Genomic DNA, 14,691 nt, shown 5'->3' on the forward strand with positions numbered 1-14,691 from the left:
TTTTTTTTTTTTTTTTTTTTTTTTTTTTAGTGTCTTTTAAGTGCACTCATTGTTGCAGAGATTTGTGACTTGCAATATTTTGAAAAAGGGATTGTACAAGAATGTTTGCAAAAAAAAAACAAACAAACAAAACCATGTTATTTATCAAGATATTTATATATTGTAAGTTTTCTGTGGAAACTGTGCATTTGCCAAACATTAAGTTTACATGAGGTGAGAGAAATTGTCGTCCAGCACTGATACAGGTTTGGAAAATAAGTTTGGCAAATTTGTCCAGCCGGTTACTAAAGCTCTTTGTATGGCAAGCATAAATATACAAAAAAATTTTACTGTACATGAAAACTGATCACTGAAATGAAGAGAGAAAAATTAAAGTTTGGTGGGATTTTCACCATCCCAGATTTGTTTGGTTTGAGTAAAAATGTATGTGAATAACTGAAATTGTCTGAATAATTATTTAAATTCCTAATTTTATTTGAATTATAATTGTGATGCAGAGCTAAGAACAGGATATAATCAAAGAATCTTGCAGTGAACAAGAAAGGATGTATAACAAGAAGAACTTAGAGAATGCAGACTTTTGCCAAGGTGTGTGTGTGTGTGTGCGCGCGTGCGCTCGCACACTTTTTTTTTTTCCCCAATGGAATTAGATGATCTAATTGTAAAAGTATCTCTCCCTATCCTGTCTCTAGTAATGAATCCTTTTACAAAAATCTGCATCTAGATCCCTCCTAAAATAAAAAAAGTGTTCTTTATTCTAGTAGTGTCACGGCTGGTGGAGGTGAGGTGTGGACCCAATTGCAGAGACACTGACAGCAATGCTGAGTCAAGGCTGGTTTATTTGTTGAGCTGCAGGAACACAGGGCACTAGACACACTAGGGAGTAACTAACACAATGAATCCACAACATAGAACTGAAACCAAGGGTATAAATACACTGAACACAACAAGATACAGGTGAAACAATTTAACTAAATGAACCCAGGTGACCTAAATCAACAGGAACAAAAGCTAAACAAGACATAAAGAAGCTAAACAGGAAAAACTACAAAATAAAACGGGAAAACTAAGACACAAAAAATCCAAACCATGACAATTAGTGAGATTTCCTAAAAATCATTAAAAATTCATCCATAACTTTTTGAGCTATGATGGAAACAGACAAACCAATACTGCCAAATCCATGACCACCTCATTGGCTGAGTTAATGAGGAAATCATGGCTGACTTAATGAAACGGGTGGAGAACAGGCATGAAACTGATATGCATTACAAACTGAACTCAAGAAAATGACACAGCTCTGGTTTTTAACATGCATACAAAGTAACAGTTGGAAGTGCAACAAGAACATTGGCTGCAAAAATCCTACATTACATTGAAACATGCACTTTGTTACACATAGACCTGTACATGTGCAAGTACACACACATTCACAAACACACATGCATATGAACATGTACACACACAAACACACGTTAGTTCACGAACTTGATTCCACCTCCTCCACATCTATATACTTGTGCTACTTTCTGCTGTTTTGACATATTAAAATTCTACTGTAAATGCTGATCTTATTGCATATTTAAGTCAGTGTTTTCATGCTGGATGTCTAACCAGGATGGGTTGTAAACAAGGGGTTGAATGAAGCATCTTGTGATGTAATTCTGTCACAGGACTCCAGTTTGCCTGCGGGTAAGCTGTAACTAAATATTTTCAAAGAAGGAATCCAAGTTTGTTCTTTATTTAAATGTGTCAGTGTCTCTTTTTCCTCATCTGAAAATGTATGATCTCATCATGCTTGTGAAAGGTTAGCACACAGCTCAAGTATTTCACAAGATGTTTATAGTTTAAATGCCTAGTGTACACCAAATAGCTATAAAAGTACTCAAACAGCAGCAACACATATATTTGCAATACTTGTAACTTATTTTCAATATATACTTCTAACTTTTTAAGGTATGTACCCTCAGATTTCAGAAACTCTGAATTTAAATCAGCGCTTTCCTTCAATTGCCATGGTCACACTGGCACATAAACAGAGGTTATCCTATTATTTTATTTTATTGTGGGGCTCCAAAGTTTGGGCACCCCTGGTAAAAATTTATTTTAATGTGCAAATAAGGAGCTTTAAAAAGATGGAAAATCTCGAAAAGGCATCAAAGTACAGTTTAGACATTCTTATAACATGTCAAAAAAAGTTACATCCTATTTCCATCATTTAAACCTTCAAAATAACAGAAAACAAAATATGGCATCTGTAAAAGTTTGGGCACCCTGCAGAGTTAGTACCTTGTACGCCCCCAATTTGACAACAGAGACCTGACAGTGTCCTGGATTGTTTACAGTTAGTGTCCTTACCACAAAAATCTGCATTTGAAGTTTGCAAAGGAACATATAGACAAGCCTGATGCATTTTGGAAACAAGTTTTATGGACTGATGAGGTTAAAATTGAACTTTTTGGCCGGACTGAGCACAGGTACATTTGGAGAAGAAAGGGCACATAATTTAATGAAAAGAACCTCTATCCAACTGTTAAGCATGGGGGTGGATCAATTATGCTTTGGGGTTGTATTGCAGCCAGTGGCACAGGGAACATGTCACAAGTAGAAGAAAAAATGGATTCAATGGGATTTGAACAAATTTTGGATGCTAACCTAATGCCATCTGTGAAAAAGCTGCAGTTAAAGAGAGGATGGCTTCTACAAATGGATAGTGATCCTAAAAACACCTCAAAATCCAGGGTGGATTACATCAAGAGGCATGAACTGAAGGTTTTGGCATGCCCTTCACAATCTCCTGACCTCAATATAATTGAAAGTCTATGGACAGACCTTAAAAGAGCAGTGCGTCACAGATGGCCCAGAAATCTCAAAGATCTGGAAGACTTTTGCAAGGAAGAATGGGTGAAGATACCTCGAACAAGATTCGAAAGACTATTGGCTGACTATAAAAAGTGTTTACAAGCTGTCATACTTGCCAAACGGGGGAATAGAAGGTACTAACTATGCAGGGTGCCCAAACTTTTGCAGAGGCCATTTTTTGTTTTCTGTTATTTTAAAAGTCAAAATGATGGGAATAAGATCGAACTTCTTTTGGCATGTCATGAGAATGTCTAATCTGTAATTTGACGCCTTTTGGAGATGTTTCATCTTTTGTTACAGGAGCACTTAACAGAAGCAGCTGATAAAATGACGCCCAGCAGGCCACAAATGTGCATGATTCTGCAGAAACATACTGTGAGGCTATATGAGGTCTGATGTCCATAAGTGGGGTCGCAGCTTGATTTGTTTTCGCCAGAGAAAACCAGGATTGGCAGATTCACCACTGGCACCCTGTGTTCTTTATCAGGTTCACACTGAGCACATGTGACAAGAGTCTGGAAGCCCTTTGGAGAAAATTCTGCTCCCTGCAACATCCTCCAGCATGACTGGTTTAGTAGTGGGTCAATGATGGTTTAGGGATGGATGAGTATTCTTCGAGGGTCACACAGACCTCTATGTGCTAGCTAGAAGGATCCTGACTCCCATCAGGTAGCGGGGTGAGACCAATGGTCTTATGGTCTTATGTCAGACCATATGATGCTGTGGGACCTGGTGCCTGACAATGCTCAGCCTCAGAGCTGGAGTATGTCAGAAGTGCATGATGACGGTACTTTGGCAATGGACTTGATTGCTTGTTCAAAAGACCTGAATCTAATTCAGCACCTCTAGGACATCATCTCTTGTTCCATTCACGGCTGCCATGCTGTACCACAGACTGTCCAGAGGTTGACTGATGCACTGATCCAGGTCTGGGACGAGAAACCTTCAGGAGAACATCCATCATCTTATCAGTAGCATGCCCAAACATTGTAAGGGGACAACAGAGGTACAAGGAGGCCAAACGCATTACTGACCCTCATTTTGAATTTGGGTTAGCCTGTGATCCAATATTTCCACTTTTATTTTCAGTATGATTTTGAATCCAGACCTCCATAAGCAACTGGTTTTGATTGCCATGCCATATTTTGTTGTCAACGCATTCCACTAAATAAACAGAGATATTCAACTGGAATATGTCATTCATCAAGATCTAAGACGCGGTGTTTAGGTGTTTCTTTTATCATTTTGAGCAGGGTACTTCTATATCATGTTACACATGAACACAACCACATCATTGATCATAGTGCAGCATTCAAGCCTCATTGTACCAGCTGCTTACATGGCTGTCTTTCCAAATGGTTTCCATTTTATAAATAGGTCGTAGAAGTCATATAACTAAGATTGTGCAAAGTTAACAGTCATAAATGTTCAAGCAACACTAGTAAAACTTTTTCGGTGATGTAGCCATATATGTGTTTGTGCAGCAGTGATTAAAACCATATTATGCTAAATCATCAAAAGCAAACATCCTATTTTTTCAAGGCTATAAATGGTGTACTTTTAGAAATGCTGATTTAATTTAACATTAGATTACCACTACAGTTGAAAAAGGCAGTTCATTATTTTCTTAAATTTAAAGCTTTAGAAAGTCCTTCTTATATGTCCCAGGCTGAGACCATTAAAAAAAAAAAAAGAGGTTGCAGATGTAAAGCCATATGCAACCCTTCCCATAAAAACTTTTATTATTAGTAAATGAAGCTACAAGCCATTTCTTGACATATTTGCGCGCTCTGGGAAGATAAAAACTTAGGCCTACAGTTGTTTATTTAGTTTTTTAAACCCCTTGGTTAATAGAACAAAAAATGTTAAGAAAAAAAAATAATTCAAACCTTTCAGTCTTCCGCGCAGAACTCTATAGAAGGATTTGCCATGAAAACCATGAAGCCAAGCGCTCGTTTTCTATCGAGTGACCCTGACATGTAAAACACCTTAAAGCATCTATGGTGACGAGGTAGTTTCCGCTTTGAAACTATTTGACCCGTGATGTGTAATTCATCACTATCGCCTCGCGTCCTGCTTGCCATACAACACGACCTGCTGAAGCAGCAACACGCGCCTCAGGAGGGGAGGGCGCTTCCTTCTCAGGGGGGAGGAGGAGGGAGGGGAGCGTGGGGCGGGGGGGAGAGGTGAGTGGAGCAGCTGTACCAAAAAGCCGATTATTAAAGGCCACTGAGCTCTCTGCGTCCATTTGCGTCCGTCCTCTCCCGGTCAGACGTGAGCTGGACCACAGCAACAAACTTCATTCATCACGAGAAGTTTTAGATGGAGGCTGCAACTTTCAATGGATTGTGAAAGCTTTTGTGGAGATTTTTAAGATTTTATATACGGGTATTATGGTTTTGTTTTTTTTTTGTTTTGTTTTTTTTTTTTTCAAAAGATTTGATGTTCTTTTCAAACAAATCGAACAATGACTAAATTTTGGGAGAGGACATCTGCAGCCAGCTTTTTGAGAAAATCAGTTTAACATCTGCCCTACACAGCAACATCACAGGGAAAGTAAAACCAACTTTTTTTCTTTCTTTTTATTTATTTATTTATTTTTTATTAGCTTTAAGTGTGAGGTGTAAAAATGACCAGCCCATCCAGGAGTATAGAAGATCAGAAGGGCATTGGTGAAAGTCCAGCTCATAAACCAGAGATTTCAAGGTACCGCAGCTGGAGCAGCCTCCGCTTCTCCAGATGGAGAAGTAGTTCCCAGAGGACAACCCCCCCTGGCACCCCTTCCCCAAAGACAGAAAAGAGGAGTGATGTGACCAGGACGCTTTTCTCCCTGGTCAAGACCCACAATGATGACTACACGGCAGACCCTGATGGCCTGCTGGACACCAATGGAGAAGGTGAAGGAGGCATTGAAGAGATGCTTCAGGACCACTCCACCTACTTCCAGAGGCAGTTGGGCTCGATGCTTCAACCGGGGGTCAACAAGTTCTCCCTGCGGATGTTTGGTAGCCACAAGGGGGTCACTGCTGAACAGGAAAGAGTCAAGAGCTTTGGAGTGTGGATCATTCACCCTTACAGTGACTTCAGGTAATCATCAGTCTCCAAAACTTAACTCTAAATTTGAGGGATTTTTGTTACTAAACGCTTGGCTGATAATATAGTATTTGTGTGAAGACTGAACTGACATGCAGAGAGGGCTAGTATCATTTAGGATTCCTCATTTCTTCCTCATTTCTTCTCCAAACGTCCCTCGAAAGCATTTAATTTCCCCCTGCACCGCCTGTGACTGAGTACACATGTCCAGTTTCCCAAGGACAGTGGCTGATGTCACAGTTCCACATGATAAGGAGATGAAAGGATTTGATTAACGATACAGTATATAGGACAAGATCATCTGGATTAATCATACCTCTCCCTTGTGACTCCCCTTCTTTGTGTTTATGACAGGAGAACTCCACTCTGATTCTAATCAGCTGAAATGTTTCTCCAACTATAACACATCCGATAATTTCATTCTCGCTCCTTTTTGACGGGGTTTCCCAGAGGGTTTAGCTTTTGGAGTTAAAAGATATATTAAAAGTTATGCTCGAGCAATCTGTCAGTGTGGTCACTAACAATAGCTGGCACCAAATTTAAATAATTTTTCACCATTGGGCCTATGCCAGACAGAGAGGATAAACCCGTGCATGGGGATTATTGTCCATAAGAATCGCTATAATTCCCATCTTGCTATATTATGTAATAATATACAGACAGCTGAGGGGGAGATTACAAAGGTCCTGCTCTTCTTAAACCTTATGGTCTAACTTGCTCTTGAATGTGGGTGGGTTAGAATAACACATTTATGCTCAGCTTTCCTTTCAAAGGTTTAAGGACAGATTGGTTTTCTTAAGCTCTGCTGATCCAACATAAAGTTGCTGAATTTGATGCTCGCAATCATAATGCATCGCGAGATCACTTGGAGTAAACATACAGGACAAATGATATATTGGTTGTTTTTTTTTTTAAAGCAGTGGATACAAAAATGTTTTTTTTTTGCAGCAGAATTTACTCTGCTTCTCTTACGGACTAAACTCATATAGACACTATGTCTATGTCACTGCTATAATACATTCTAAAGTCTTAGGAGCAGTTATTAGCAGCAGGAAGTAGTCACTAATCCGTTGTAACATGAGATGTGATGATAAGTAGTGATGAAAACCACTGCGTTGACACGGTAGATATGGATATGGTAGATTGACGGCGGGATAAACATCGGTGACGCTGAAAAGCCCAATCAACTTCTTCCTTATCTGCACTTTGACTGACTTAAGAGTATTTTCCTCACTGGATCCATGATGCAGTCAATGAAGGGTCGCAATAATTTAAAAAAGTCCAGTCTGTACTCTGTTACTGTGTCAGTGCGATGAAAGAGTGGCAGAGAGAGAGAGGGAGAGCAAAGTGATTGACACTTGATGTAAACAATCTGTAATGGAATCCAAACCGGGCATCCTTAATGTCTAAGAGACATTGGAGACATATAGGGCAATGAGATAAATAAGGTAATCATGAGAGAAGCCGTGGAGCACAAAGCCCAATACTAAAGCACATCACAGAACAAATATTTCCAGTGTTCGTGACACTTTCTTTTGTTCATTGCCTTGTTAATGGTACATTGATTCCAATGAGGCAAACTGCATTCATTTTTAATGGGAGGGTTTCCTCTTGTGACGGAAGCTGTTATGAAAATAGGGGTCACTTCATGTCCTCATAATATGGTGACTTTGCCTGAGCCTGAAAGCAGTTTCAAACCTAGAAACCTTGTTCTGAGTTCTATGGCTTACAAAGGTGTAACGTATCTTTGATCAGACACGTCCAGTCTATATGTGGAGATCCTGTGTAGACTTGCAATGGTTTTTGGGTTGCACCAGTGCAAAGTCACCTTTAGGCCATGAAAAGATGGCCTGAAGGTGACTGAAAAGTCAGGCGATGCTGACTTTTCAAAAGTCTTTCATGCTCTATCATTCTACATTGTCATTTCACTTCATGCTCAAGTCTACAGTAAAGTCTGCAGTTTGCAGTAAAACATCTCAGGGAACAAAGTTGCAATCATGATGTTTGACTGTATGTTAATTCTCAGCGGCTGTTTTCCTAGAATTATCTATGTTTTAGGAGGTGTTAGCAAATATTTCGTCATTGCAATAAATAATGTAAAAGTCATATGAGTGCTTTTTGTTTAACTCAGATGACTCAGGTCACCGTGTTCCGTTGGGAAAGAAGTCGCTTCAGTCAGGTCACTCCATCATGTGGATGGTGTATGGTTTCCCAATGAGGAGATTAATTCCCAAGACAACAAATAGTCCAACCAGTGATACTTGAAATCAGGAAGATAAAGCATTCATACCATTCAGCCATTCATACATTTGTAACATCTCGTATGGGACACTGCACATCTGGCCCAGCAAATCAACAATTTTCCCAATCACACGCAGACATGTACACACTCTATAGAAGAACAGGCCTGGGTCTGTAACAACAGAAAAAACATATAAAGACATAGGTAGTCGCCAGCAATGCAGGGGCAAAAAAAGTTTTATTGATATAATGACTTCACAAGACATCGAAGGTTAATTCAGAGTTAATTCAAAGAACAGTTTTAGAAATTTTCACTTTTTGCTCTTATTTTTAAAACTGTTCTATCACCAAAAAGCACCAGTCATCAGTTCAGTTAAATATTCATTTTAGTAACGGACCCAATCAAAATGTCAGCTTTCAAAATAAGAACATTGCCTGGCCTTAACAATGAGTGAAAAATTGTCAAAAAAAAGGTGTAAGAAAATAAAAGCGGTAAACTTTGACAGTCCTGACAGAATGCCACAAATCTAACTGCACTCTCCTCTCCTGTTGAGTTCAGGTTTTACTGGGACATCGTGATGCTGTTGTTAATGATGAGTAATCTAGTCATTTTGCCCTGGGGAATCACCTTCTTTGAAGACCAGAACACCAAGCCCTGGATCACCTTCAATGTTCTGTCTGATACCCTCTTCCTCATGGACCTTGTTTTCAACTTCCGTACGGGAATCTTGGGAGAGGACAGTCACATCATCCTGGACCCCAAAGACATCCGCATGCATTACCTCCGCACCTGGTTCCTGGTAGACTTTGTGTCTTCCATCCCTGTCGACTACATCTTTCTCATTGTTGATTTGGAGTCCCGGACTGACTCATCTGATGTGTACCGTACTGCCCGCGCCCTTCGCATTGTTCGTTTCACAAAAATTCTCAGTCTGCTTCGTCTTCTTCGACTGTCTCGCCTCATCCGATACATTCACCAGTGGGAAGAGGTAAAGGGATGAACATCATTCAGTTAGACACAAGATCTGCATCAATATCAGCCTCATTTCCCATACATCTAACAATTCTTCTTACAGATTTGTCACATGACTTATGACTTGGCGAGTGCTGTGGTGCGGATAGTCAACTTGATTGGCATGATGCTGCTGTTGTGCCACTGGGATGGCTGCATGACCTTCATGGTGCCAATGTTGCAAGACTTTCCTCCAGACTGTTGGGTGTCTAAAAACAATATGGTGGTGAGTACTTTGCTTTATCTGCAAATTAGTGCAATTGAAGCATATTATTTTAGACTTTCTAGTTAGGATTGTGACTAAAACTGTATTAATGGATAGTTGCAATGTGCAACAATTGAGCAAAAATCATTTAAAACAAAAGGTCTTATGTCAGCAGATTGTTTGCATTTCAAATGTCTTTTATTAGCAGAAATCATCTTAAGATTAAAGTAAAAATAAAATGAAAAGTAGTAATGTTTAACATGTGATTGCAGCATTATGGCACACAACTTGTCCAATGACAATAGTGAGTATGACAAATATTACACCTATATCTTGCATTTAGGTATTGCTTAGTTCATGAGTTCATGCATAATTAACCTAAAGGGTTACTGGGTTGCTGTCTTAACATTGTCCTTAGCTATAGATCAACATACTGGTGGATAATGAAGCTGATCTGCAGGGGTTTTAGATATAAATACCTTGTTCTAAGCTATTAAATTGCAGGTATTCTTGTTTTTGTTTTTTTTTTTTGTTTTTTGTTTTTTTTTGCAATCAACACTTTAAATACATAGTTATGGTATATTTGTGTTTTTGCCAATAGACAACCCTGAATATTGAGGATTATTTTCATGGATTCAAAATAATTCATTAAATAGATGAAGCTGAAATGAAAAAGAACAAACAATGTGTGAATTTTGTATAAAGGAAGAGTTTTTAATGCATTTATAAGTACAGAGAAAGTTAAGCAAATGTGTGAGAGGATCCACTGAAGTGCATTAGTCTAAAACTGAAGCAACTGATTACTATCTCTATCTGCTACTTTAGTCAAAATTACTGCCACTTTGTTTTTTGGAAAACTATGCTAATCTTAATAGTTCTTTCCAACATTCAGTCTTGTTTCTACTGAATGCTGCAGCAACTCTAATTCGATTCAACCCTGTGTATGTTTTATATAATTTCTGCATGACCGTGTTTCTGTGTCCTGTTTTTTTTTTTTTTTTTTTTTTCTTTTCTTAAAACTTTATTTCAGAATGCTACCTGGCAACTACAGTACTCCTACGCCCTGTTTATGGCCATGAGTCACATGTTATGTATAGGGTACGGCGCTCACCCCCCAGAGGGATTTAGTGACGTTTGGCTGACCATGATCAGCATGGTTATTGGGGCCACTTGTTATGCCATGTTCCTGGGTCACGCAACAAACCTGGTCCAGTCCTTGGATGCATCACATCGGCAGTATCAAGAGAAGGTAATCATGGCTGATCTGACCTTACAAGTCGAATAAGATAAAACCCTTTGACCTACACCTTCATTCTTTCTGTGGATAATGTGTTCCGGTTAATTAATTCTCCCTGTGAGTTTTAATATTGCCTTCATGTTTCAAATCATGGGCTTGCTTATTCGTACTCTAGTCTGGGAGACGATGCCAAATAGAATATATGTATTATCTAATGGATTTTGTGGCTTTACTGTGACTGTTTCTGGGGGATTTTCACGAGATAAAGCTGAGCAGATGATGACAAATGGCCGCACCTTTGGTTTGGATCGCTGTCTGCTGACAGCGATTAAAAATGACTTTGTAATCCACTTAGAATTAGGATAAAAGCTTGCAAGACAAATGGAATGAATACGTAATTACGCTGGAATAATTCAGCAAACACATGGTAGAAAATGTGACTAATTCTGATGTCTGGCATCAGAGTTTCAATTGTATCCTCATGAGGGTCAAATAACAATGTGTTTTGTACAAATTTTTTTCAGTATAAGCAAGTGGAGCAGTACATGTCATTCCATAAACTGCCTGCAGATGTAAGGCAGAGGATCCATGATTATTATGAGCAGCGATTTCAAGGCAAGATGTTTGATGAGGACAATATCCTTGGAGAGCTCAGCGATCCACTACGGGAGGTGGGTTCTTAATCAGACCATTAACTCGACCTTTTTAGATTTAATCCCCTTTTCTCTTTATTATTGACTAAAGATTGCAATGAACAGTTATTCTCCTTACTGACTAAAGTCTATTAAATCAATGAATTGATTAGTTGTTTCAACTCACAGTTAAATGGCTGTTAAATGAAGTTTAGATGTTTTATTTCATTGGATATTTAAAACACTACACTTGCCATCATTTTTGGGACAATGTGAAGTGCAATGCCGTTCTAACACATGACAAGCTCTACTTTTACAAAAAGCATTTTTATAAGTGTTTTTTTAAAATTTTTTTTATGAGGAACATAAATCACTGTAGAATAGAATAGACACACACACACACACACACACACACACACACACAAGTTGTATTTAAAAGACTCTGTCGTGGTATGTTTACATGACCAAATGACAGATAGATGGCACAGCTTTACACCTCAAAGAAATAAAGAGAACATAATAATAATTGCCATGTAACTCAAATTCAGTCACATTTCTTGGACATTACTCTGTCCATTTAGGAAATAACATTGATTATTAGTCAATTTCACCCACTGCTGTCAAAAAGAACAGACAACTGATAGAAATCAGGGGCAAATAGTAAGACAGTCTGAATGAAGGAATGGTTCTGCAAGTGGTGGCAACACGCTGTTTCCTTTCCTTCATCCTTTTCGGCAAATTTTTTGGACACTTTTGCATTTTGCTGGTGCACTCACCAATTAAGGTAACAAGAGACGGTGTTCTCAATCCACAGTACATAGTGCAGCTCATTCACTACTAGAAGAGGACAAAAACACAGCAACAGGACCGCTATCAGCTCCTTTGAGCAAGGAGAAACTGGAGAGCACGGTGAGAGCTCTACAAAATTCCCTCTGGCAGGCCACCAATGTACTGCCACAAGTAGACTCTATTATGTTGGCATGAGGGCCCCATGTCAACAAGTGGGGTCAGTACTCACAGCCCAACACCATTCAGTCCTATTGGGATTGGCGAGGGAACACCAGGATTGACAGATTCCCTATAAGCGCCTTGCACTCTTCACAGATGAGATTAGGTTTACATTGAACACATGTGAAAGACATGGAAGAATCTGGAGGCCCATTGAAGAACGTTCCGCTCCATGATCCATCCTCCAGCATGACTGGTTTGACAATGGGTCAGTGGTGGTCTGGGAAGGCAAATCTTTGAAGCTCTTAACAGACCTCCTTGTGCTAGCCAGTGGTACGCTGACTGTCATTAGGTACCGGGATGAGATCCTCACACCCACTGTCAGATGATATGCTGGATTCCATCTGATGCTTGACAGTGCTCGGACTCATGTGGCTAAAGTGTGTCAGGACTTCATCCACCGCATATTAAATCATCTGCCACAGAAGCTGGGTCAGCCTGTGACCTGATCTTTCCACTTTTATCAGTGAAAACGTATGATTATGAATCCAGACATAGTTGTTTTGATTTCTGCTGATCATTTGTATGTTATTTTGTCCCCAACACATTCACTATATAATATGGATAAAGTTTTTAACTATAATATTTCACTAATCAAGATCTGAGATGTTTTATGTTCCCTTTATCTATTTGAGCAGTGTATATTATACTACAAAGATTTTTTTTAACATAATTCACCATTAATTTTTATTTATTAATGTAACTACTAAAAATTATTTGTTGTTTGCTCTTTTGAACTACTGGTAAGATGCTTTCAGGCATGAATTTTAAATGGCTTTATTGCCATTTTTCAATACTTTTTGACATTTGACAGTTTAAATTAATAATGAAAAATGTATTAACACATTAAGGTTTAGATACTTCCCAAATCATGTTTGTTAAAACAACTACCTTAATCCCAAATACTGTTACTTCTTTTATTTACTGCTTCAAAAAACAATATTTTTAATCTAAAAAGCTGAAAATCTCTAATGTCTTGGCTTGACACATTATTGTCAGGAGTGTGATTATAATGTAAACTAAAAAAAAAAATCTTTAGTCTTTATAACCTCAATGCATTCTGGTCCAAATCACTAATATGAACAAAAGGCGGCCAGAATTACAGAATAATGTCTTTTCGTTCGCCAATATTTTAATTTGAAAAAGTACATGTACAAATCCCTTCACATAACTGTGCAAGATTAAAACAAACATGTGTCATTGTTACTTTTGCCATTTCTGAATGGTTGGTCTTCTTTTTGTCCTCACTATGCAGGAGATTGTCAGCTATAACTGTCGAGGGCTGGTAGCCAACATGCCACTCTTTGCCAACACTGACCCTCATTTTGTGACAGTGATCCTGACAAAGTTGCGTTTTGAAGTCTTCCAACCAGGAGACTACATTATAAGAGAAGGAACGTTGGGTCGAAAGATGTACTTCATCCAACATGGCACTGTCACAATCATCCCCCGTGGCAGCAAGGAGCTTCAGCTCAGTGATGGAGCCTATTTTGGAGGTAAACTGGTTGTCAATGTTCTAAACCTTTGCAGGGCAAATCTATAGGAAGCTCTGCAACAATGATATATAATCTCAATTGTCTGTGGTTAACAATTTCAGGCACAAAAGCTGAATCTTACTGTTATTGTCAGCATGGAATAATCAGGTTTTTTTTTTTTTAATTGATCTGATTGTCTAAAAAAGACACTCTGTTAAAGTTCAAAATGATGCAAGAAACCCATCATACTTATCACAAATCATTTGTGCATTTGACCTATATATACCTGTATATAATAACCTTAGATTTTTTTGGGTTAAATAATAAAAATTACAATCACTGTATGAATATGGTTCTTTGTTATGACCACCAGAAAAAGAAATAAAACCCACATAAACCCACAGGTCTTGACAGGCGTGTGTTGGGATATCAGTACAAGCAGACAATATTCTATATAGAAACCACTGGTTAAAAAGGAGCATAATTTATACTAAAGCTTGAATCTCCCTCCCACCAACATAACCAGACCCAATCCAATCATCCATTTTCTAAAACACTTAGTCCAATTAAGGGTTGCTGGGAAGCTGGAGCTTATCCCAGCAATAATTGGGCAAGAGGCAGGGTACACCCTGGACAGTTCCATGACCAGACCATTCATTCATTCATTCATTCATTATCCTAACCACTTAGTCCGATGAAGGGTTGTGGGGAAGCTGGAGCCTATCCCAGCAGTCTTTGGGCGAAAGGAAGGGTACACTCTGGTCAGCTGGCCAGTCCATTGCAGGGTCACACAGAGACAAACAACCACACACACTGCAAGGGGCAATTTGGAGTAACCAATTAACCTAACATGCATGTCTTTGGACGTGGGAGGAAGCCGGAGTACCTGGAGAGAACACACACATACACTGGGAGAACAAGCAAAC

At 38.8% G+C, this 14,691-nt stretch overlaps 1 protein-coding gene across 1 annotated transcript in view; it reads left to right on the top strand.

Moving 5' to 3' along the window:
* Positions 1-5,803: 5,803 nt before the first annotated feature.
* hcn3 (hyperpolarization activated cyclic nucleotide-gated potassium channel 3) overlaps positions 5,804-14,691 on the top strand; it is a gene marked incomplete at its 3' end in the record, with an annotated part of 9,350 nt that continues 462 nt past the window's right edge. The window contains exons 1-6 of the mRNA XM_079258700.1: positions 5,804-5,949; positions 8,756-9,185; positions 9,273-9,434; positions 10,444-10,662; positions 11,175-11,321; positions 13,546-13,786. Of these exons, the coding sequence (XP_079114826.1) occupies positions 5,825-5,949; positions 8,756-9,185; positions 9,273-9,434; positions 10,444-10,662; positions 11,175-11,321; positions 13,546-13,786 (1,324 nt within the window). The 5' untranslated portion in view covers positions 5,804-5,824. The remainder of the gene's footprint in view (positions 5,950-8,755; positions 9,186-9,272; positions 9,435-10,443; positions 10,663-11,174; positions 11,322-13,545; positions 13,787-14,691) is intronic.

Source organism: Telmatherina bonti (genome assembly GCF_933228915.1).
Source record: "Telmatherina bonti genome assembly, chromosome: 19".
NCBI classification, from domain to species: domain Eukaryota; kingdom Metazoa; phylum Chordata; class Actinopteri; order Atheriniformes; family Telmatherinidae; genus Telmatherina; species Telmatherina bonti.